We start from the raw sequence: 23,498 nt of genomic DNA, 5'->3' as shown, positions 1-23,498 counted from the left end.
TTGACGGACTGATAAATGTGTGGCTGTCTTACTCAAGTCATCACTATGGCCATCTGTTATTGGGTCCTCAATGTATTACCAGCGACAATCCCTGGACAAAGTTTGCCATTGCAGTGTGCAAAAAAAATAAAAAATAATTCCAAACAGTAAAATTGTACTTTATTTCCGAGTTGGACCAGCAAATAATTGTGCAAGGGGGTACAGTGAACAGCTGTCTCAACTACATGGTTCAAGACACCTTAGGCCAGACTTTCAACTGAAAGGACCTTGCTGACAAGAAATACTAGTACTCATCTTACTGATGCCGTTGGGGCGGGGGGGGGGTTATTGCTTGGAACAAAAATTGGAATCTTAAAAGGCTGTGACTCGGGATTTCATTAAAAGGCTCGTCCACTATTTTCCCCACACACATACTGGCATCCTAAAGATTGTCATAAAAAAATAACTAAGCAAACTAGATTTTTAAAAAGTGTTTCTCTTGCTTAATGATCATGATCTACTGAACCACATCCAAATACATTAGGGGATTTTTGCACTGAGTGGGACTTGAGTGGGAGATTGAGCCCTCTTTAACAGACTAGTCAGTCTCACCCCTGCCCCATCACGTTCCCTCCACGGCTTACCTGGCTCTGCACAGGAAGGCACATTCATCCACAAACCCCTCCCCCACGTGTAGGTATTTAACACAAATCCCTCTGGTGCAGACCAACAAGGTCAACCTTCCCCTGCCTGAGGATACATCAACTCTCCAGCTTGTCTTTGACCAGCAGGACTGTGTGCTGCCCGCCGCTGGCCACCATCAGTACTATGCGGTTCTCCAGCTGCTTGCCCGTCATCTCTACAGGGCTCCATTCGTCATTCTCCTCACCTGTGCCAAGCTGGAGGTTAGTGCCCATACCCCAGGCATACACAGACCCTGCAATAAATACACACATCAGTGGACCATATAGACACAATGGCCTTGGAGTCATTCCTATCACAATTACACACAATAATGTAGACATGCACAACATCAGCAGATGACTATTTTTTATAAACCAGAAATACACTAGCTATGACCTCACCTTGTTTGGTGACAGCGTAGCTGACCGATGCCCCACATGCCACCACCTGGGCTACATCCAGTCCTTCCACAGGCGTGGGTTCGCTCTTCTCCTCTGCCCCCTGGCCCAGACCCAGACGCCCATACTCTGCCCGGCCCAGGCTGTACACCTTCCCTATAAGAGGACAGAGAAAGGAGACATCTCTGTATCCTGTATCTTCCCAATTTGTGCTGCACTATGCAGTTGACAGATTCTTGAACAGTCCAAGTTGACATAGTTGATCTGATCAAGAGCGTTTAAAATAAAATATGGGCCCCGAAGCACTTACCGGCAGAGTCGAGGCAAACTGTGTGGTGCTGTCCCCCTGAGAAGCCAATCCAGTTAATGGTGGAGTTTTTGAAGGTGGTAAGTTTTATTGGAACGAAGCATGTGTTGATGAGTTTGGTCCCTGAAAACATTAGTACAGAGGTCTATGGTCAATGGGTACTGTGTGACTCTCCAACACACCCAACTGCAATTCTAGAGCAGATCAGAGACTCAGTGTGCATAAATAACCAGGTTCCCAGCCAACCTTTCTATGCAAGTAAAGTACATGTCAGATAAAAAAAAATGTTGATGGAAATGCCTTTATGCGCATATATTGACAAACACCATAAAGTAAAAATGTTCATATTTCTTTATGCAGATTACAAAAATTTCTTTTTTTTCTTCTTTCCTTTAAATTTTACCCCCTACTCTCCCCAATTTTCATGGTATCCAATTGCTAGTAATTACTGTCTCATCGCTACAACTCCCGTACGGGCTCGGGAGAGACGAAGGTCGAATGCCATGCGTCCTCCGAAACACAACCCAACCAAGCCGCACTGCTTCTTAACACAGCGCGCCTCCAACCAATGTGTCGGAGGAAACACCGTGCACCTGGCTCCCTTGGTTAGCGCACTGCGCCCGGCCCTCTACCGGAGTCGCTGGTGCGCGATGAGACAAGGATATCCTTACCGGCCAAACCCCCCCTAACCCGGACGACGCTAGGCCAATTGTGCGTCGCCCCACGGACCTCCCGGTCGCGGCCAGCTGCGACAGAGCCTGGGCGTGAACCCAGAGTCTCTGGTGGCGCAGCTAGCGCTGTGATGCGATGCAGTGCCCTAGACCACTGCGCCACCCGGGAGGCCCCGTTTCTCAATTTTCACATGAAAATCTGTTGCCAATTGGATGGAAACCTAGCTATAGTTGATGAATTAAGCTCAAATTGGAGGATAAACCAAGTTCTACAGTATTTCTAAAGGTTGTCGAATACATTTTTATCTTATGCTCACCAAGCTGATGGTAGTTTGACAGTCCAAATCCATAGACGTGGCCTTCTTTTGACACAGCAATGGTCATATAAGCCCCACAGAAGGCATCTGTGAAGTGAACTTTGCCCCTAGACTGGACCTTCACAATCTGAGGTATCAGCAAACGCACTATAATCATACAGAAACACATGTCCTGACTGTCACCCATAGCAGTCAAAACAGAGAATAGGGGTACAGATATCCATTCATCATATGAGTGCTCACACCCAAACTACAGCTGAATGAATACAGTGTCAGAGGTAAATGGTTTCAGTTGGTACATACACAGCCCTTTCCTGCCCCCTCGGTTGGCAAAGAGCTCTGGCACCCTTCCCAGCTGCCCCTGCTCTCCGCAGCCTGATGTGTAGAGGTCACCGCTTGCGGTCAGCATCACCAAGTGGTCATTACCTGGGGGTCAGAGGTCATGAATATGGTCTTATAACCAGGGCAGCATTGAGCAAGAAACGATATGGTAGAAAGCTCAGATGTAGGACAAACATGCCTCTGACCCGCAGAAGGAATCACGTCAGTTCTAATCATTATATTTTTATTGAACGTGGTCCAGACCTCTGGGCAAGCAGAACTTAAGCAGAGAAACCATAAAGGTTAGGGACAGAGCCCCCATTTCTCACCTGATGCTATTTTCATCACAGGCCCTTTCATGGGGACCTTGACAGGCACAGTAACCTTCTTCATAGGCTCTAGTAGACCAATGACTCCGCTGTTATCCTAATGCAAATGGGACAATGTGTGAAATGTGAGAATAGCAGGTTCTCTGAATTTGGTATATGATAGAGATGGCATATGCTGCTGCTACTGTTTATTATCTGTTACTTTATTCCTAGTTATACAGTGCATGTACATATCTACCTCGCACCCCTGCACATCGACTCAGTATAGGTACCCTGTGTATATATATATCATTACTCATTGTGTATTTATTACACAATAATATTTATTGTATTAATTTCTATTATTTTTACATTTTCTTTCTCTGCATTGTTGAGAAAAGCCCATAAGTAAACATTTAACTGTTAGTCCACACCTGTTTACGAAGCATGTCACAAATAAAATTGTATTCCATTTGATTAGTTAAAGGCAGATGCAATGCAAGTCAATGGAAAGTCAATTTAAGATTATTTGAGTAACAGAATGGTGCATAAACAGTTTCCAGGGTGTTTGACAGCGGTTAAACCCTGTCCCCTACTCACCCTGAAAGAGCCCCAGATGTATACTGCACCGTCGTCTGTGAGTGCAGCTGTGTGACTGTCCCCAGCGGACACCTGAACCACCCTCTCGTCCAGGGACACCTTTCCTGGCACCATCTCAGAGCCCTCCTCTGTAGTCTCTCGACCCAGAGCACCCTCGTCATTGCAGCCAAACGTGTAGATCTACACCAGTGACAAGCATCTTGTTACTAAGCAAAGTCATATATGCTTAAGATACGGTTTCTCAGTCCCGGGTTAATCTTAGTCCAGGGTGTATATTCACAAAGTGTCTCCCAAGTAGGAGTGCTGATCTAGGATCAGTTTTGCCTTTTAAATAAGATCAGCACACTTACTATGAGCCAGTGTTCATTTTCACAGCTATTTTAGATTTAGCCATCAGGCGGTTTAGTAATTTCCTCTTTCGTAGTTTGTCACATTTCCCTCTACATTTTCACCCCATAAACAAATGTATATTTACCCCCAATAGTGTTCACATTAAGATAGGCCTATTTGGACAAGGCTACAATTCCCACATAGCTGGCAACATTGCTTGTAGCAGATTGTAACAAAAGTCAGCCATTATTTATCATATAGGCTACAAAGCCTTGGCTACTAGTAAAAGAATTTGGGCCCATACAGCTCAGATCTTCTCCCCATCATAACCTCGTGATGTGGGTAAACAGTGATTCCCCCCCTTTTTTATTTATTATTATTTTTAAATGGGAGAACCTGAGCTTTCCAACAATTCCAAAATTATTAATTTACTCCTAATATTTCAACAAATAGCCTTAATATTTCCAATCAGATAAAAGCAAAAGCACTCGCATTTCCCTCACGCGAGAGCATCAGCAGATGAATAAACAGCGCATATGGTAATAGAGCTTCTGATGTGATCAAAGCAAAAATAGCCTATATGTAAGAGAGAGTAAACATTATTGGTTCTAGTTGAGGTTAGTTACAATTGAAGTGTCCTGGCTGCACATCAGTTCAAAAAAGAAGTGACTGGAGTGACCTAGTAGCTGTGTGTGTGTGGTAGAGCCAGACAGATCAGCTTAATCAACCACTGCAACTGAAAGACCACTGAGAGGATCGCATTATATTCCACAAAGGCATGTATGCTTATGATGGGACACAAACGGCTCAAAAGGAGCTTCATGTGAAATGATGTCAATTAGTATCACATGGAACTCTCGTCTCTTTACATTTGTCAACTAAAATGAAAAAACATTTAATCGTTATCGTTTTCTTCAGGGCATTTCAACTCATTATCGTCATTTGTTTGCGTCAGGAAAAAGTAAGAGACAAGTATTTTTCATAATTGTTGATGAAATAAAAGCTCTGAGCCAATACATGAATACAGGGCCTGAACTAAAAAGCATTTCCAATAGATATTCTCAATTGAGCATTTTTTTTCTCCCGCCTTATTTTAACCAGGTAGGCCAGTTGAGAACAAGTTCTCATTTACAACTGCGACCTGGCCAAGATAAAGCAAAGCAGTGCGACAAAAACAGAATTAAACATGGGAACAAACATACAGTCAATAACATCTGTATACAGTGTGTGCAAATGAAGTAAGGAGGTAAGGCAATAAATAGGCCAATAGTGGCAAAGTAATTACAGTTTAGCAATTGACACGAGTGATATGTGCAAATGAGGATGTGCAAGTAGAAATACTGGTGTGCAAAAGAGCAGAAAAACAAAAACAAATATGGGATGAGATGGGTAGTTGGTTGGATGGGTTATTTACAGAAGGGCTGTGTACAGCTGCAGCGATCGGTAACCCGCTCTGACAGCTGATGCTTAAAGTTAGTGAGGGAGATATAAGTCTCCAACTTCAGTGATTTAAAAAAAAAGACCAGTAGCATGGTTAATCTGGATTTATGAAATTGGATGCTGCATCTTGAGACAGTTGAAGTTGGATCTGCTGCCTTCACTCACATTTCCAGTGTCACTGAGACAGACTGTGTGCATGCCCCCCGCCGCCACCTGCACCACACCCTCAGGCAGGGTCACCAGGGCCGGCCTCTTCCTCTCCATGATGTCCTCTCCCAGACCCAGCTGTCCTACGTCCCCTTGGCCCAGCACTAGAACCAGACCCTTATCCTGCCCATGGCTGCTGTGGGAAACTGACACCAACAATATTATTTAATCCAAACTGTAGTATCTTTATGGAAATTGCGCAAATAACAAGCAGTGTTTTGATGATTCCATTTCAAAGGACTCATACTAGGGGAGTGTTCAAGTAGGCAGCTTGACAACGAGATTGAACATTAACAATAGACTTCATATTGGCTTAATGGACTCAAGTCAGTGGCTTACCTTTAACTTTCTTAGGATCCTTTACTTCCTCTGGTTTACGTTCCTTCGGTCTCTTCAGAGCCTTCTTTGCAGGCATGGCTACAACAGACCCTGCACAAAACACAACTCGTGTGAGAAGATTTGAGGGGGAAACAAGCCTGTAGGAACAGAAAATGAAGACTGCATTTAATATAGCAAATAATTGTTTTAGGAAGGTTATTAGAGGAAGCACAATTCTAGATAACAGTACCAATAATATTGCTGCAGTAGGATATCAGCTACAAAGTCAAATGTGACCTATGGAAGAGGGCTGTGTGATTTTGGACTTGGAACAGATGTCAGGAATTGGCTATTATTCAGTCAACGGCTAGCCTAACCAATGCGGACAGCTGTTGCACAAGATGTACGTGCAGCGAGACTTGGACTAGAGTGGTATGCAACGTTACGACCGACAGGCGCAAACAATATAGCTACTTGTTCCTGGCTACAAACAACCATCCTGTTAACTTTAGCCATGTGGTTGATACACTTCCCAGGGACATGGTGATGGCTATAGCTAGTACTGCCATCAATTGTCGGTACATTTGTTAGACTGGTGTATATTGTTATAGTAAATACAGAACTTAGTCACCTTGGTCAGCTAGCTTGTTAGCTAGAACTAAGCTAATGTTAGCATACAAGCGGCTGTGGTTGCAATGACAACGTTAGCCAGCTAACGTTAGCTAGTTAAGTTAACAGTTGGCAATTGAGTTTGTTTAAACCAGAAAGTGTGCTAACGTGTTCGCTATTTTACCAACACAAAGCTGACGCTAACTAGCTACACTTTAAACGGGAAGGTTAGGCTAGCTAACATTGCCAAAATGAGTTGGCTAACGTTATCTGAAAGTTAGCTTGCTAGCTGATTCATTGGTACATGGATGAAAATATACCGCTAAACGAATCCAAATAACTAAACAGCTCGTGGTTATATTAAGATAACTCGTATATTCCGTTTTCACCAAGGGAAAAATATTAAATACCGACATAACTTACTTGCCTGTACCGTGGATCACTTTGGTAGCTGACAGAGATGTAGCCACACTGGTTCAGTGTGCGTGTTACGGTAGGCTATCCCAGTCGGCAACTGTTCTACACAGACCACGCGCCCTCAATTTTTAAAGAGACAGTGGCCGTGTTAGAAATCTGTCTTGCCAATTACTGCACACCGTATGTACTATTTAGAACGTACTGTTTAGTAAAAACGAAAACAGTCTTAACGTATGCATCAAATTCTATAGGTAGACTTGACAGAAATAGTAGCAAAAGGTAAATATTGAACTTGCACACATATCAACTAAAACAGTTTGACTTGCAGAATCGATTATGCTGCAATGGCTGTCAGTCTGATCAAGGCGTTAAAGCTGCACTATACAGAAATCGCAGCCGCCATTACCTGGTTGCTAAAATTCAAATAGTTATAATACGTGTATGTGACAAAACAAGCACTTAAGTTTAGTTTTTGCATCTTTTACTTTGAGTTTTGTACATTTTACATTTACATTTTTACATTTAAGTCATTTAGCAGACGCTCTTATCCAGAGCGACTTACAAATTGGCGCATTCACCTTATGATATCCAGTGGAACAACCACTTTACAATAGTGCATCTAACTCTTTTAAGGGGGAGGGGGGGGTTAGAAGGATTACTTTATCCTATCCTAGGTATTCCTTAAAGAGGTGGGGTTTCAGGTGTCTCCGGAAGGTGGTGATTGACTCCGCTGACCTGGAGTCGTGAGGGAGTTTGTTCCACCATTGGGGTGCCAGAGCAGCGAACAGTTTTGACTGGGCTGAGCGGGAACTGTACTTCCTCAGAGGTAGGGAGGCGAGCAGGCCAGAGGTGGATGAACGCAGTGCCCTTGTTTGGGTGTAGGGCCTGATCAGAGCCTGAAGGTACGGAGGTGCCGTTCCCCTCATCAGCTTCAAACAGCTGAAAATACAATATTCTTTTGTTCTTTTGTTCTTTTGTTATGGAAAATATTTCACAGAGGTTTAGCTGGTACAATGGTACAATGATTCTCTATACTAAACTTAACGAGAAGCATAGAAATAGCGCACATAAAACAGATTTACCGCTTCTTAGACTTGCTTTGAATGAGAATGACAGATCTATAACTCATATTTCTATGTGAATTTGGACCGTTTGCCCCAAAAGTTACAGATTGCAGCTCCTTTTCTTTCCTAGACTAATTTCCTTCTTTCTTAGCGTGCTTTCATTTCCTCTTTTCCTAACTTCCTTTCCTTCTTCCATTCCTTTCCTCTCTACTGTGCGTTGTTGATACCTGCCACAAAATAAAGGAAACACTTGAGTAAATGAGGGATACAAAGTATATTGAAAGCAGGTGCTTCTCTAAAGGTAGCTAGGAAAGGAAAGGAAGCTAGGAAAGGAGAAATAAAGAGAGTTAGGAAAGGGAGCGAGAAAAGGAATCTAGGAAAGAAAAGGAAGCTAGCAAAGGTAGATAGGGATGGATGTGAGGAAAGGGATGTAGGGAAAGAAAGGAAGCAAGGAAAGGAGGAAAGGAAGCTAGGACAGGAAAGAAAGGAGGAAAATAAAGGGAGTTAGGAAAGGGAGCGAGGAATGGAGAAAAGAAATTTAAGAAAGAAAATTAGGAAAGGAAAGGAAGAAGGAAAGGAAGCTAGGAAAAGAGGAAAGGAGCTAGGAAAGGTAAGGAGATGAGAATAGGGAAGGGGGTGAGAATATTTAGGTTGGGAAGGAAAGGAAGCTAGGGAAGGAAAGGAAGCTAGGAAAGGAAAGAAAGCTAGGAAATGAGAAAAAGAAAGGGATATAGAAAAGGAGAGAGGAAAGGAATCTAAGAAAGAAAATGAGGAGTACACATGAATGTGGTAGGGATTAAGGATCTAAACCTAGGCCAGCTAGTGACTAAGCCTACACGGCCTAACCATAAAGATCCTTCAAAGTCAACTCTGATTGATTCTATTTTAACGAATACCTCTGAGAAATATGTTTCTACTGGTGTCTTCGCCCCAAGATATTAGTGACCATTGCCAAGTTGTGTGTGTTAATACAAAAATCTAAGCCTTGTGTCATCACAGACTAATTTTAAAAACTTCCGTGAACAGGCTTTTTTACATAATCTTTATTTTAGTGACCTTGATTGTAATTTCAGCTGTCCCTGAACCAGATTTAGCTTTGAGCCTCGTCAATACTATTGTTGAAAATCATAATCCCTTAAAAAAAATTAAGGGTTAAAGGTAGATCGAAAGAACACAGGCTTAGGCCCAGACTGGCAAGCTTTTAAGCAACTGAGGCATAGCCGCGGGAAGTAGGGGTGCTGACTGTGCTGCAGCACCCCCTAAAAAACAATATACTGTACTAGCTATATTGATAAATGCTATATTTTATGCAAGAAAAAGTATGTGAACCCTTTAGAAATACATGGATTTCTGCATAAATTGGTCATAAAATTTGATGTGAGCTTCATCTAGGTCACAACAATAGACAAACAGTCTGCTTAAACTAATGACACAAACAATTATACTTTTTCATGTCTTTATTGAACACACCGTGAAAACATTCACAGTGCAGGGTGGGAAAAGTATGTGAACCGTTGGATTTAATAACTGGTTGACCCTCCTTTGGCAGCAATAACCTCAACCAAACATTTTCTGTAGTTGCAGATCAGACCTGCACAACAGTCAGGAGGTATTTTAAAGAGAACCATTCCTCTTTACAAAACTGTTTCAGTTCAGCAATATTCTTGGGATGTCTTGTGTGAACTACTCTCTTGAGGTCATGCCACAGCATCTCAATCGGGTTGAGGTCAGGACTCTGACTGGCCCACTCCAGAAGGCATATTTTCTTTTGTTGAAGCCATTCTGTTGTTGATTTACTTCTGTGTTTTGGATCGTTGTCCTGTTGCATCACCCGACTTCTGTTGAGCTTCAATTGGTGGACAGATAGCCTAACATTCTTCTGCAAAATGTCTTGATAAACTTGGGAATTCATTTTTCCGTCAATGATAGCAAGCTGTCCAGGCCCAGAGGAAGCAAAGCAGCCCCAAACCATGATGCTCCATCCACCATACTTTACAGTTGGGATGATGTTTTGATGTTGGTGTGCTATGCTTTTTTTTCTCCACACATAGTGTTCCTTCCAAACAACTCAACTGTAGTTTCACTGTCCACAGAATAATTAGCCAGTAGCGCTGTGGAACATCCAGTTCCACTTTTGCAAACTTCAGACGTGCAGCAATGTTTTTTTGTTGACAGAAGTGGCTTCTTCCGTGGTGCCCCACCATGAACACCATTCTTGTTTAGTGTTTTGCGTATCGTAGACTCGTCAACAGAGATGTTAGCATGTTCCAGAGATTTCTGGAGCTGACACTCTAGGATTCTTCTTAACCTCATTGAGCATTCTGCGCTGTGCTCTTGCAGTCATCTTTGCAGGACGGCCACTCCTAAGGAGAGTAGCAACAGTGCTGAACTTTCTCCATTTATAGACAATTTGTCTTACTGTGGACTGATGAACATCAAGGCTTTAAGATGTACTTTTGTAACCCTTTCTATATTTATGCAAGTAAACTTCTGAGATCTCTTTTGTTTGAGGCATGGTTCACATCAGGCAATGCTTCTTGTCAATAGCAAACTCAAATTTTGTGAGTGTTTTTTATAGGGCAAGGCAGCTCTAACCAACATCTCCAATCTCGTCTCATTGATTGGACTCCAGGTTAGCTGACTCCTATCTCCAATTAGCTTTTGGAGATGTCATTAGCCTAGGGGTTCACATACTTTTCCCAACCTACACTGTGAATGTTTAAATGATGTATTCAATATAGACAATAAAAATACAATAATTTGTGTGTTATTAGTTTAAGCACACTATGTTTGTCTATTGTTGACCAATTTATGCAGAAATTCAGGTAATTCAAAAGTGTTCACGTACTTTTTCTTGCCACTGTATATTATTCTTTTTTTCCCTTCTTTTTTTTAACGAAAGTAGTGCATTGGGCCTTTCTAGTATTAGCGTACCAATATAGACTTCTGTAAGGTGGGCAACAACGCTGGCCGCCCAAAAATTCAGCATCTCAGCTTTGGCAAAAAAGGTAGTTGTATATTTTTTTTTATTTCACCTTTATTTAACCAGTAGGCCAGTTGAGAACAAGTTCTCATTTACAACTGCGACCTGGCCAAGATAAAGCAAAGCAGTGCAACAAAAACAACAACACAGAGTTACACATAAACAAATGTACAGTCAATAACACAAAAGAAAAGAAAAATAGAAACATCTATGTATAGTGTGTACAAATGTAGAAGAGTAGGGAGGTAGGAAATAAATATGACCTAAAGGCGAAAATAATTAAAATGTTGCATTAACACTGGAGTGATAGATGTGCAGATGATGATGTGCAAGTAGAGATACTCGGGTGCAAGAGGGTAAGTAATAATATGGGGATGAGGTAGTCGGGTATGCTATTTACAGATTGGCTGTGTACAGGTATAGTGACCGGTAAGCTGCTCAGACAGCTGATGCTTAAAGTTAGTGAGGGAGATATAAGACTCCAGCTTCAAAGATTTTTGCAATTCGTTCCAGTCATTGGCAGCAGAGAACTGGAAGGAAAGGCGGCCAAAGGAAGTGTTGGCTTTGGGGATGACTAGTGCAATATACCTGCTGGAGCGGGTGCTATGGGTGGGTGTTGCTATGGTGACCAGTGAACTGAGATAAGGCGGGGCTTTACCTAGCAAAGACTTATAGATGACCTGGAGCCAGTGGGTTTGGCGACAGATAAGTAGTGATGCTGGCCAGTCAACGAAAGCATACAGGTCGCAGTGGTGGGTAGTATATGGGGCTTTGGTGATAAACGCATGGCACTGTGATAGATTACTAATTAAGAACAGTATCTTGCAGGATTCAATAGTTGGAATTGTAAGAGGTGTTGCCCTGTCCCTTTCTCTGCAATTTCCATTCTAATGGAATCCAGAAAGAACAAAACCCTGTCCTCAAACATTTACATCAAAAGGTGCAAAGTTATGGGCAAAGACACAAAACATCCACATGAAATAAAAAAAAATGTCTTGGTCAAATAACATGGAAAACAAACACTTTTTGTAGAGTTTTCATTTACCATTCTTACAAACCACTTAATGTAAATGTACATTACTGTATTGTACATAGGCTGGTCATCTAGGTCTGTACCTGTACACTTTCCAACACCACGAAGAAAAACAATGCACAATACAGTACTTGAGTACAGTCATGGCCAAAAGTTGAGAATGACACAAATATTAATTTTCACAAAGTCTGCTGCCTCAGTTTGTATGATGGCAATTTGCATATACTCCAGAATGTTATAAAGAGTGATCAGGTGAATTGCAATTAATTGCAAAGTCCCTCTTTGCTATGCAAATTAACTGAATCCCCAAAAAGTGCTTGCTCAGGAATGGCAGCAGGCAGGTGTGAGTGCATCTGCACGCACAGTGAGGCAAGACTCCAGGAAAAACATCAGGGACAGTGATATTCTGCAAACGGTACAGGGATTGGACTGCTGAGGACTGGGGTAAAGTCATTTTCTCTGATGAATCCCCTTTCCGATTGTTTGGGGCATCCGGAAAAAAAGCTTGTCCGGAGAAGACAAGGTGAGCGCTACCATCAGTCCTGTGTCATGCCAACAGTCATGTGTGGGGTTGCTTCTCAGCCAAGGGAGTGGGCTCACTCACAATTTTGCCTAAGAACACAACCATGAATAAAGAATGGTACCAACACATCCTCAGAGAGCAACTTCTCCCAATCATCCAGGAACAGTTTGGTGACAAACAATGCCTTTTCCAGCATGATGGAGCACCTTGCCATAAGGCAAAAGTGATAACTAAGTGTCTCGGGGAACAAAACATCGATATTTTGGGTCCATGGCCAGGAAACTCCCCAGACCTTAATCCCATTGAGAACTTGTGGTCAATCCTCAAAAGGCAGGTGGACAAACAAAAACCCACAAATTCTGACAAACTCCAAGCATTGATTATGCAAGAATGGGCTGCCATCAGTCAGGATGTGGCCCAGAAGTTAATTGACATGATGCCAGGGCGGATTGCAGAGGTCTTGAAAAAGAAGGGTCAACAGTGCAAATATTGACTCTTTGCATCAACTTCATGTAATTGTCAATAAAAGCCATTGACACTTATGAAATGCTTGTAATTATACTTCAGTATTCCATAGTAACATCTGACAAAAATATCTAAAGACACTGAGGCAGCAGGTTTTGTGAAAATTAATATTTGTGTCATTCTCAAAACTTTTGGCCACGACTGTAGAACCCCAAAGATCCCATTTTCCTAAGAGTAGAAGCTTTTCATCTAGTAGAATCAACGAGGAAGAGGCGAAGCGAGAGGTTTAAATACCCAAATCTGTCCACAAAAATAAGCCCACAGAGTGAGGAATTTTTGTATGGAAGTCAGTAACCAAGTTTAGATCCACAGTTTTTATGCGAGTAAAGTCATACCATGTTTTCAAAAAATCACAATGTGATTTTATATAAAATGTCAACAGATCATTTTTTCATTCGACATGGTGGGATATTTTTGTGTCAGTAAAATGTATTATGCAAGAATTGCCAATGGAAAAACTTTTATGCGCAAATATTGATATAATAAAATCAAAGTTAACTTGGAGTCACGCAAAGACATGTGTCGTCCTCACACTACGACTTGTCGGGAAAGCAAGCAATTTTTTAGGCTACAGATTAAATAAATGATGAACTTCACATGGTGGTGAAAGTGAAAGGTAATGAGCTTGATACTCCTTTCCAATAATTATCGAGGGTCTTATTCGGTTGACATGGTGATCAATGCTTAACTGCTGTTTGACAAATACAAATATTAATTGCTTTTATCCATATTAATCTCATCATGTAGACTAGCCTACCCCCACAGCCTACTAGCACTGTGTCTGTTATTGGCTAGAGCTCACACGCCAAGACCAGAGTAGGCACGTTTGCTATTTAACAGTTTTTGTGATCTGTAGAGTGAAAAATGCAATGGAAACACATTGAACTTTAGATTTTTATTCGGTACATGAAAACTGAAGCAAACATTTCTTTGTGTGCACTATGTCATTTTTATTCACACCAAGTCCGTTAGGACACACCACTGGAGGGAAAATGCCCATCTATCCTTTATGCAGATTTTAGATCGCATGAAAATCTGCCTCCAATTGGATGGATACCTAGCTAATGAGAGAGTGTCGAATTTGATCAACAAAATGTTTTATTGCTAATTTGCTACTTAAGGCTAATTCGATCAAATAGAAGTTTCGCAAATGGTCAGGTTGTTACGAATGCAGTGATATAAGTGGACGCATGTGGCATTTCAGCAAAGTTGTCATAGAGATGGATAAAGGACTCATCATGGATATACATTGCCATTAAAGGGCTTTCACCATTTTAATGTCTCCCGGGTGGCGCAGTGGTCTAGGGCACTGCATCGCAGTGCTAGCTGCGCCACCAGAGTCTCTGGGTTCGCTCCCAGGCTGGGCTGGGTTCGCGCCCAGGTTCTGTCGCAGCCGGCCGCAACCGGGAGATCCGTGGGGCGACGCACAATTGGCATAGCGTCGTCTGTGTTAGGGAGGGTTTGGCCGGTAGGGATATCCTTGTCTCAGTATGTAAAAAAAAAAAAAAAATGTAATAAAAATGTATGCACTCTACTGTAAGTCGCTCTGGATAAGAGCGTCTGCTCTTGGCCGGTAGGGATATCCTTGTCTCAGTATGTAAAAATGTAATTAAAAAAAATGTATGCACTCTACTGTAAGTCACTCTGGTTAAGAGCGTCTGCTAAATGACTAAAATGTAAATGTAATGTAATCAATTGGTTGGGATTTCGGCAGGTAGCCTAGCGGTTAAGAGCATTGGGCCAGAAACAGAAAAGTCACTGGTTTGAATCATAGAGGTGGAAAAATCTGCCATTCTGAGCAAGTCAGTTAACCCCCAACAACAACTGCTCCCCTGGTGCCGATAACATCGTTTAAGGCAGCCCCTCACACCTCTCTGATTCAGAGGGGTTGGGTTAAATGCGGAAGAGACATTTCAGTTGAATGCATTCAGTTGTGCAACTGACTAGGTATCCCCTTTCCTATGAATTGGGAGCAATCAGCCAATGAAGAAGAAGAAAAATGTACTACTTTAAAATGGAGATAGCCTCAATGGCGCAGCCCATGCTATCACAGACGCTATGATGGCACAGATACATAGATGAGTCCTTTATCTATCTCTATGGCATGTTGTTCACATGCGTATCTGCCCTCTCGTTGGCTAGAATGGTTCCACCTGCTCTTGCCTTCTCCCGTCTGCATTACATCTTTGAGAACATGTATTTCCATTGTCAGAGCCGTCACTCGAATATCTTGTCAATATAATAGACAATCTTTGTTAGAATTCAGCACACTATTGAGGAAGAGAATGATATTTCAAGACCCACCTCTGTCTGACAACAGCTGATAATCAGCTTAGGGGATGCACTGTAAATAGTATCCAGCTGCAACTAGCCTGTCACTAAAATCAATACTATTGCAATCTACTGGCCGTGGTTAATCCCTACCACATACATGTGAACTCCTCCTTTTCTTTCCTATATTCCTTTCCTTCTTTCCTCTAACCCCTTCTTTTCCTCCATTCCTAGCTTCCTTTCCTTCTTCCTTTCCTCTACAAGCCGTGATTTTTTTTATTACAGACAGAAATACTCCTCAGTAGAAGCCGGGTGTGGAGGTCCTGGGCTGGCATGGTTACACTTGGTCTGCGGTTGTGAGGCCATTTGGAGGTACTGCCAAATTCTCTAAAACAACGTTGGAAGCTTATGGTAGAGAAATGAACATGACATTTTCTAACAACAGCTCTGGTGGACAGTCCTGCAGTCAACATGCCAATTACACGCTCCCACAAAACTTGAGACATCTGTGGCATTGTGTTGTATGACAAAACTGAGAGTAGCCTTTCATCGTCCCCAGCACAAGGTGCACCTGTGTAATGATCATGCTGTTTAATCAGCTTCTTGATATGTCACACCTGTCAGGTGGGTGGATAATTTTGCCAAAGGATAAATGCTCACTAACAGGGATGTAAAACAATGTGTGCACACAATTTTAGAGAAATAAGCTTTTTGTGCATATGGAACATTTCTTATATATTTTATTTCAGCTCATGAAACATGGGACCAACACTTCACATGTTGTGTTTATATTTGTGTTTAGTATACTTCGTAGTTTAATCAATCGTAGGCTATTGTCCTGTCACGTCCTGACCTTAGTTCCTTTTTTATGTCTCTATTTTGGTTTGGTCAGGGCGTGAGTTGGAGTGGGCTTTCTATGTTTTATTCTAAGTTTTGTTTTTCTATGTGTTTGGCCTGGTATGGTTCCCAATCAGAGGCAGCTGTCAATCGTTGTCTCTGATTGAGAACCATTGTAACGGCGTTCCTCCTCCTCTTCATACGAAGAGGAGGAGCAGGGATCGAACCAAAATGCAGACTTGTGATTTGACATGATATTTATTAAAGTAAAGACGACAACACGAACTTCACTTAAAACTAAACAAAACAACAAACGGAGTAGACAAACCTGAACGTAAGGACTTACATGTAACGCAGAACGAACGGACAGGAAAATGACTACATAAAACGACGAACGAACGAAAACAGTCCCGTATGGTGCAACAGACACAGACACAGGAGACAACCACCCACAAACAAACACTGTGAAACTACCTACCTTAATATGATTCTCAATCAGAGGAGATGAAAACCACCTGCCTCTAATTGAGAACCATATTAGGTACCCATTAACCAACATAGAAACAGAAAACATAGACTGCCCACCCAAACTCACGTCCTGACCAACAAACACATACAAAACTAACAGAAAACAGGTCAGGAACGTGACATAACCCCCCCCCCTTAAGGTGCGTACTCCGAACGCACCACCAAAAGTCTAGGGGAGGGTCTGGGTGGGCATCTGACCACGGTGGTGGCTCAGGCTCAGGGCGAGGTCCCCACCCCACCATAGTCAATCCCAGCTTACGTCTCCCCCTTAGAATGACCACCCTCTTATTTCCCCCACCTAATTTAAGGGGCAACACCAAGATAAAGGACAGCTCCGGAACAAGGTAGCTCAGGACAGAGAGGTAGCTCAGGACAGAGAGATAGCTCAGGACAGAGAGATAGCTCAGGACAGAGAGATAGCTCAGGACAGAGAGATAGCTCAGGACAGAGAGATAGCTCAGGATAGAGGGGCAACTCCGGACTGAAGGGCAGCTCCGGACAGAGAGACAGCTCTGGACTGAGAGGCAGTTCTGGATGAATGACGGCTCCGGACGCTCATGGCAGGCTGACGGCTCTGGACGCTCATGGCAGGCTGACGGCTCTGGACGCTCATGGCAGGCTGACGGCTCTGGACGCTCATGGCAGGCTGACGGCTCTGGACGCTCATGGCTCGCTGACGGCTCGCTGACGGCTCTGGCTGCTCATGGCTCGCTGACGGCTCTGGCTGCTCATGGCTTGCTGACGGCTCTGGCTGCTCATGGCTCACTAACGGCTCTCGCTGCTCATGGCTCACTAACGGCTCTGGCAGATCCTGTCTGGCTGGCGGCTCTGGCAGATCCTGTCTGGTTGGCGGCTCTGGCAGATCCTGTCTGGTTGGCGGCTCTGGCAGATCCTGTCTGGTTGGCGGCTCTGGCAGATCCTGTCTGGTTGGCGGCTCTGGCAGATCCTGTCTGGTTGGCGGCTCTGGCAGATCCTGTCTGGTTGGCGGCTCTAGCGGCTCCTGACTGACGGACGTCTCTAGCGGCTCCTGACTGACGAACGGCTCTGACGGCTCGGGACAGACGGGCGGCTCTGATGGCTCGGGACAGACGGATGGCTCAGACGGCACTGGGGAGACGGATGGCTCAGACGGCACTGGGGAGACGGATGGCTCAGATGGCGCTGGGGAGACGGATGGCTCAGATGGCGCTATGGAGACGGATGGCTCAGATGGCGCTATGGAGACGGATGGCTCAGATGGCGCTGGGGAGACGGATGGCTCAGATGGCGCTGGGGAGACGGATGGCTCTGGCCGGATAAGGCGCACTGTAGGCCTGGTGCGTGGTGCCGGAACTGGAGGCACCGGACTGGAGACACGCACTTCAAGGCTAGTGCGGGGAGCAGGGACAGGGCACACTGACCTCTCGAAGCGCACTATAGGCCTGGTGCGTGGTACCGGCACTGGTGGCACCGGGCTGAGGGCACGCACATCAGGAAGAGTACGGGGAGAAGGAACAGTGCGTACAGGGCTCTGGAGACGCACAGGAGGCTTAGTGCGTGTTGCCGGAACTGGAGGCACCGAACTGGATACACGCACCATAGGAAGAGTGCGTGGAGGAGGAACAGGGCTCTGGAGACGCACAGGTGGCTTAGTGCGTGGTGCCGGAACTGGAGGCACTGGGCTGGAGACACGCACCATAGGGAGAGTGCGTGGAGGAGGAACAGGGCTCTGGAAACGCACTGGAAGCCTGGTGCGTGGTGTAGGCACTGGTGGTACTGGGCTGGGGCGGGGAGGTGGCGCTGGAAATACCGGACCGTGCAGGCGTACTGGCTCCCTTGAGCACTGAGCCTGCCCAACCTTACCTGGTTGAATACTCCCCGTCGCCCGACCAGTGCGGGGAGGTGGAATAACCCGCACCGGGCTATGTAGGCGAACCGGGGACACCATGCGTAAGGCTGGTGCCATGTAAGCCGGCCCGAGGAGACGCACTGGTGGCCAGATATGTAGAGCAGGCTTCATGGCACTTGGCTCAATGCTCAATCTAGCCCTACCAGTGCGGGGAGGTGGAATAACCCGCACCGGGCTATGCACACAGTACAGGAGACACCGTGCGCTCTACTGCGTAACACGGTGTCTGCCCGTACTCCCGCTCTCCACGGTTAGCCTGGGAAGTGGGCGCAGGTCTCCTACCTGCCCTTGGCCCACTACCTCTTAGCCCCCCCCCAAGAAATTTTTGGGATTTCTTCTCGGGCTTCCTTGCTAGCCGCATACCTTCATAATTGCAGTTCCTCTCTCCGGTTGCCTCCGCTCTCCTAATCGCCTCCAGCTGTTCCCATGGGAGGCGATCTCTTCCAGCTCGGATCTCCTCCCATGTGTAGCAACCTTTTCCATTTAACACATCCTCCCATGTCCACTGCTCGAAATTACGCTGCTTGGTTCTGGATTGGTGGGTGGTTCTGTCACGGCGTTCCTCCTCCTCTTCATACGAAGAGGAGGAGCAGGGATCGAACCAAAATGCAGACTTGTGATTTGACATGATATTTATTAAAGTAAAGACGACAACACGAACTTCACTTAAAACTAAACAAAACAACAAACGGAGTAGACAAACCTGAACGTAAGGACTTACATGTAACGCAGAACGAACGGACAGGAAAATGACTACATAAAACGACGAACGAACGAAAACAGTCCCGTATGGTGCAACATAGACACAGACACAGGAGACAACCACCCACAAACAAACACTGTGAAACTACCTACCTTAATATGATTCTCAATCAGAGGAGATGAAAACCACCTGCCTCTAATTGAGAACCATATTAGGTACCCATTAACCAACATAGAAACAGAAAACATAGACTGCCCACCCAAACTCACATCCTGACCAACAAACACATACAAAACTAACAGAAAACAGGTCAGGAACGTGACAACCATACTTAGGTAGCCTGTTCCCACCTGTGTTTGTGGGTAGTAGTACTGGTCAGGCACCGTGTTATGCAGTGAAGTGCACGGTGCCGCCAGTGCGCACTCATAGCCAGGAGCGCTATAGGCCAGCCCCCCGCAAGTGCCATGCGAGAGTGGGCATCCAGCCAGGGCGGATTGTGCCAGCTCAGCGTGTTTGGTCTCCGGTACACCGTTTCGGCCCAGGGTATCCTGCGCCGGCTCTGCATGCTGTGTCTCCGGGGCGCTGGGAGGGTGCAGTTCGCCCTATGCCTGCGCTCCGCCCAAGCCGGGCGAATGTGGGCATTGAGCCTAAGGGAGAGGTGCGAGTGGTATGCACCAGATCTCCAGTGCTCCCCCACAGCCCGGTTCAACCTGTGCCTGCACTCTGAAGGGTCCGGGCTAAAGTGGTCATCCAGCCTGCTGCCACCTAAGTGGGCCAAGACTAAGGTGGAGTGGGGTCTACGTCCCGCACCAGAGCCGCCACCGCGGTGAAATGCCCACCCAGACCCTCCCCTATAGGTACAGGTTTTGCGGCCGGAGTCCGCACCTTTGGGGGGGGGGGGGGGTACTGTCACATCCTGACCTTAGTTCCTTTTTTATGTCTCTATTTTGGTTTGGTCAGGGCGTGAGTTGGGGTGGGCATTCTATGTTCTATGTTGTTTTTCTATGTGTTTGGCCTGGTATGGTTCCCAATCAGAGGCAGCTGTCAATCGTTGTCTCTTAGAACCATAATTAGGTAGCCTGTTCCCATCTGTGTTTGTGGGTAGTTGTTTCCTGTTTTGTGTTGTGTCACCTTGCAGGACTGTTTCGATTTTCGTTTGTTACATTCACTTTGTTATTTTGTCTTTTCGTGTTCAGTTAATAAATTAACATGGACACTTACCACGCTGCATATTGGTCCGATCCTTCCTATTCCTTGTCCAAAGAAGACGACAATCGTTACATGTCCAGCCAAAGTAGCCTATATTTCCATGAAACATTTCCCCCACAATACTGCAAAAATACCATAACTTGAGAAGTCGTTGGGAAGTAATTTATCTGAAGCCTTTAGGCCTAATATATAGCCCTATGTGTGTCACAGATGCGTGTCTATAGCAAAATAGCTGGCAATTCAGGAAGAGTGGAATTCTAGAAAACAGCTGCTGGTTGTCAGTGAAAGCGCAGCGCAGAGAGATGCAGAGGAAAGTCATAAGCTACTTTTTATTCGTCTTATATAGCGAGCCACTATGTGCTCCTGCAACGGCATAGTAGCCTACATAATTGGACAAATAAACATTGTAAACCATAGCCTAGCCTACCTCATTGCCAATTTCGCTTTTGAAGTGTGAAGCACTTTTCCCCGGGACTGTCTGGAGAACACTGAATGTCACACAGTCCAGGAGAGACCAAAGGATCAGGGCCTAGTTTCCCAGTTGCGATGTAACTTAAAGTGGCAATCAGCATTTACTACATCCATTTTTTTGAATTATAAATTAATGATATCTACCCATTGATTCTTGAAGAATATAACTTACAAATGCATCATCATTAGTTCAACTGTCATACCCCATCAGATCCCAAAATACTGTATAAGCTTGTTTTTACTCCAATGTTTGGAAACATTCTTTTTTTAAACAAACACCATATAGCTTCAAAACATGGTTAAAACCATCATTTTGATATCATGGATGGTCACTCTTTGCGTCTATAGCTCTGTCTATGAATTTGAGAGTGGTATCATTTTCCAGCCGCATTCCTCAGATTTGAACCGAACCAGGGGTTGGGAGTCCGCTGTGGTGCTACTTGGCTACCTGCCACAATTTTAATAACTATTTAATCAAACTCTGTATTTAACACATTTACCAACGTCTTAGTTTTAGCAAATAAAATAAATATATATTTTTTGGTGACTTTAATATTCACATGGAAAAGTCCACAGACCCACTCCAAAAGGCTTTCGGAGCCATCATTGACTTTTGTCCAATTTGTCTCCGGACCTACTCATTGCCACAGTCATACTCTGGATCTAGTTTTGTCCCGTGACATAAATATTGTGTATCTAAATGTTTTTCTTCATAATCCTGTACTATTGGCCCACACTCTTATTACGTTTGCAATCACAACAAATAATCTGCTCAGACCCCAACCAAGGATCATCAAAAGCCCTGCTAAAAATTCTCGGACAAGACAAAGATTCCTAGATGCCTTTCCAGACTCCCTCCATCTTCCCAAATACATAGGAGTACACAAATCAATTAACCACCTAACTGAGGATCTAAATGTAACCTTGCGTAATACCCTAGATGCAGTCGCACCCCTAAAAACGAAAAACATTTGTCATAAGAAATTAGCTCCCTGGTATACGGAAAATACCCGAGCCCTGAAGCAAGCTTCCAGAAAATTGGAACGAAATGGCGCTCCACCAAACTGGAAGCCTTCCGACTAGCTTGGAAAGACAGTACCGTGCAGTATCAAAGAGCCCTCACTGCTGCTCGATCATCCTATTTTCCCAACTTAATTTAGGAGAATAAGAACAATCCAAAATGTATTTTTGATACAAAAAACATAACTAAAAAGCAGCATTCCCCAAGAGAGGATGCCTTTCACTTCAGCAGTGATGAATTCATGAACTTCTTCGACGAAAAGATCATGATTATTAGAAAGCAAATTACGGACTCCTCTTTCAATCTGCATATTTCTCCAAAGCTCAGTTGTCCTGGATCTGCACAGTACTGCCAGTACCTAGGATCAATGGAGACACTCAAGTTTTTAATCCTATATCTCTTGACACATTCATGAAAATAGTAATGGCCTCTAAACCTTCAAGCTGCTTACTGGAAACCTATTCCAATTAAACTACTGAATAAGCTACTTCCTGTGCTTGTCCCTCGTATGTTGAACATAATACATGTCTCCCTATCCTCCAGATGTGTACCAAACTCACTAAAGTGGCAGTAATAAAGCCGCTCATGAAAAAGCCAAACCTTGACCCAGAAAAAAAAAAAAAAACTGTCGGCCTATATCAAATCTACAAATTTTCTCCGATTATTTAGAAAAACCTATTGCACAGCAACACTGCTTTCCTGATGACAAATAATGTATACGAAATGCTTCAGTCTGGTTTTAGACCCCATCGTAGCACTGAGACTGCACTCTTGTAGAAGGTAAATTACCTTTTAAAGGCTCTGCATCTGTCCTCGTGCTCCTACAGTGGGGAGAACAAGTATTTGATACACTGCCGATTTTGCAGGTTTTCCTACTTACAAAGCATGTAGAGGTCTGTAATTTTTATCATAGGTACACTTCAACTATGAGAGACGGAATCTAAAACAAAAATCCAGAAAATCACATTGTATGATTTTTAAGTAATTAATTTGCATTTTATTGCATGACATAAGTATTTGATACATCAGAAAAGCAGAACTTAATATTTGGTACAGAAACCTTTGTTTGCAATTACAGAGATCATACGTTTCCTGTAGTTCTTGACTAGGTTTGCACACACTGCAGCAGGGATTTTGGCCCACTCCTCCCTACAGATCTTCTCCAGATCCTTCAGGTTTCGGGGCTGTCGCTGGGCAATATGGACTTTCAGCTCCCTCCAAAGATTTTCTATTGGGTTCAGGTCTGGAGACTGGCTAGGCCACTCCAGGACCTTGAGATGCTTCTTACGGAGCCACTCCTTAGTTGCCATGGCTGTGTGCTTCGTGTCGTTGTCATGCTGGAAGACCCAGCCACGACCCATCTTCAATGCTCTTACTGAGGGAAGGAGGTTGTTGGCCAAGATCTCGCGATACATGGCCCCATCCATCCTCCCCTCAATACGGTGCAGTCGTCCTGTCCCCTTTGCAGAAAAGCATCCCCAAAGAATGATGTTTCCACCTCCATGCTTCACGGTTGGGATGGTGTTCTTGGGGTTG

The 23,498-nt window shown here is 44.2% G+C and overlaps 1 protein-coding gene across 4 annotated transcripts; it reads right to left on the bottom strand.

Annotated features, from left to right (window-relative positions):
- Positions 1–142: 142 nt before the first annotated feature.
- Positions 143–7,061, bottom strand: LOC139564174 (regulator of chromosome condensation-like). 4 transcript variants are annotated; one of them, XM_071383432.1, is made up of 10 exons: positions 6,913–7,061; positions 5,902–6,038; positions 5,521–5,708; positions 3,586–3,765; positions 3,007–3,103; positions 2,660–2,782; positions 2,357–2,503; positions 1,372–1,491; positions 1,065–1,217; positions 143–916 (listed from the first exon to the last, which is right to left on the bottom strand). In XM_071383432.1, exons 2-10 carry the CDS (start codon positions 5,975–5,977, stop codon positions 741–743), a joined length of 1,260 nt encoding a protein of 419 aa, XP_071239533.1. In that variant the 5' UTR covers positions 5,978–6,038; positions 6,913–7,061; the 3' UTR covers positions 143–740. The 4 variants fall into 4 exon arrangements, with proteins under 4 accessions (XP_071239533.1, XP_071239534.1, XP_071239536.1 ...); XM_071383433.1 differs by having other exon boundaries at positions 6,917–7,044; XM_071383435.1 differs by having other exon boundaries at positions 5,902–5,991; positions 6,917–7,037.
- Positions 7,062–23,498: the final 16,437 nt, after the last annotated feature.

The sequence above is a fragment of the Salvelinus alpinus genome, chromosome 35 (assembly GCF_045679555.1).
Source record: "Salvelinus alpinus chromosome 35, SLU_Salpinus.1, whole genome shotgun sequence".
Classification (NCBI taxonomy): domain Eukaryota; kingdom Metazoa; phylum Chordata; class Actinopteri; order Salmoniformes; family Salmonidae; genus Salvelinus; species Salvelinus alpinus.
Note: the sequence above shows the minus strand (reverse complement) of the source record. Positions and strands in the feature narration are given on the sequence as shown.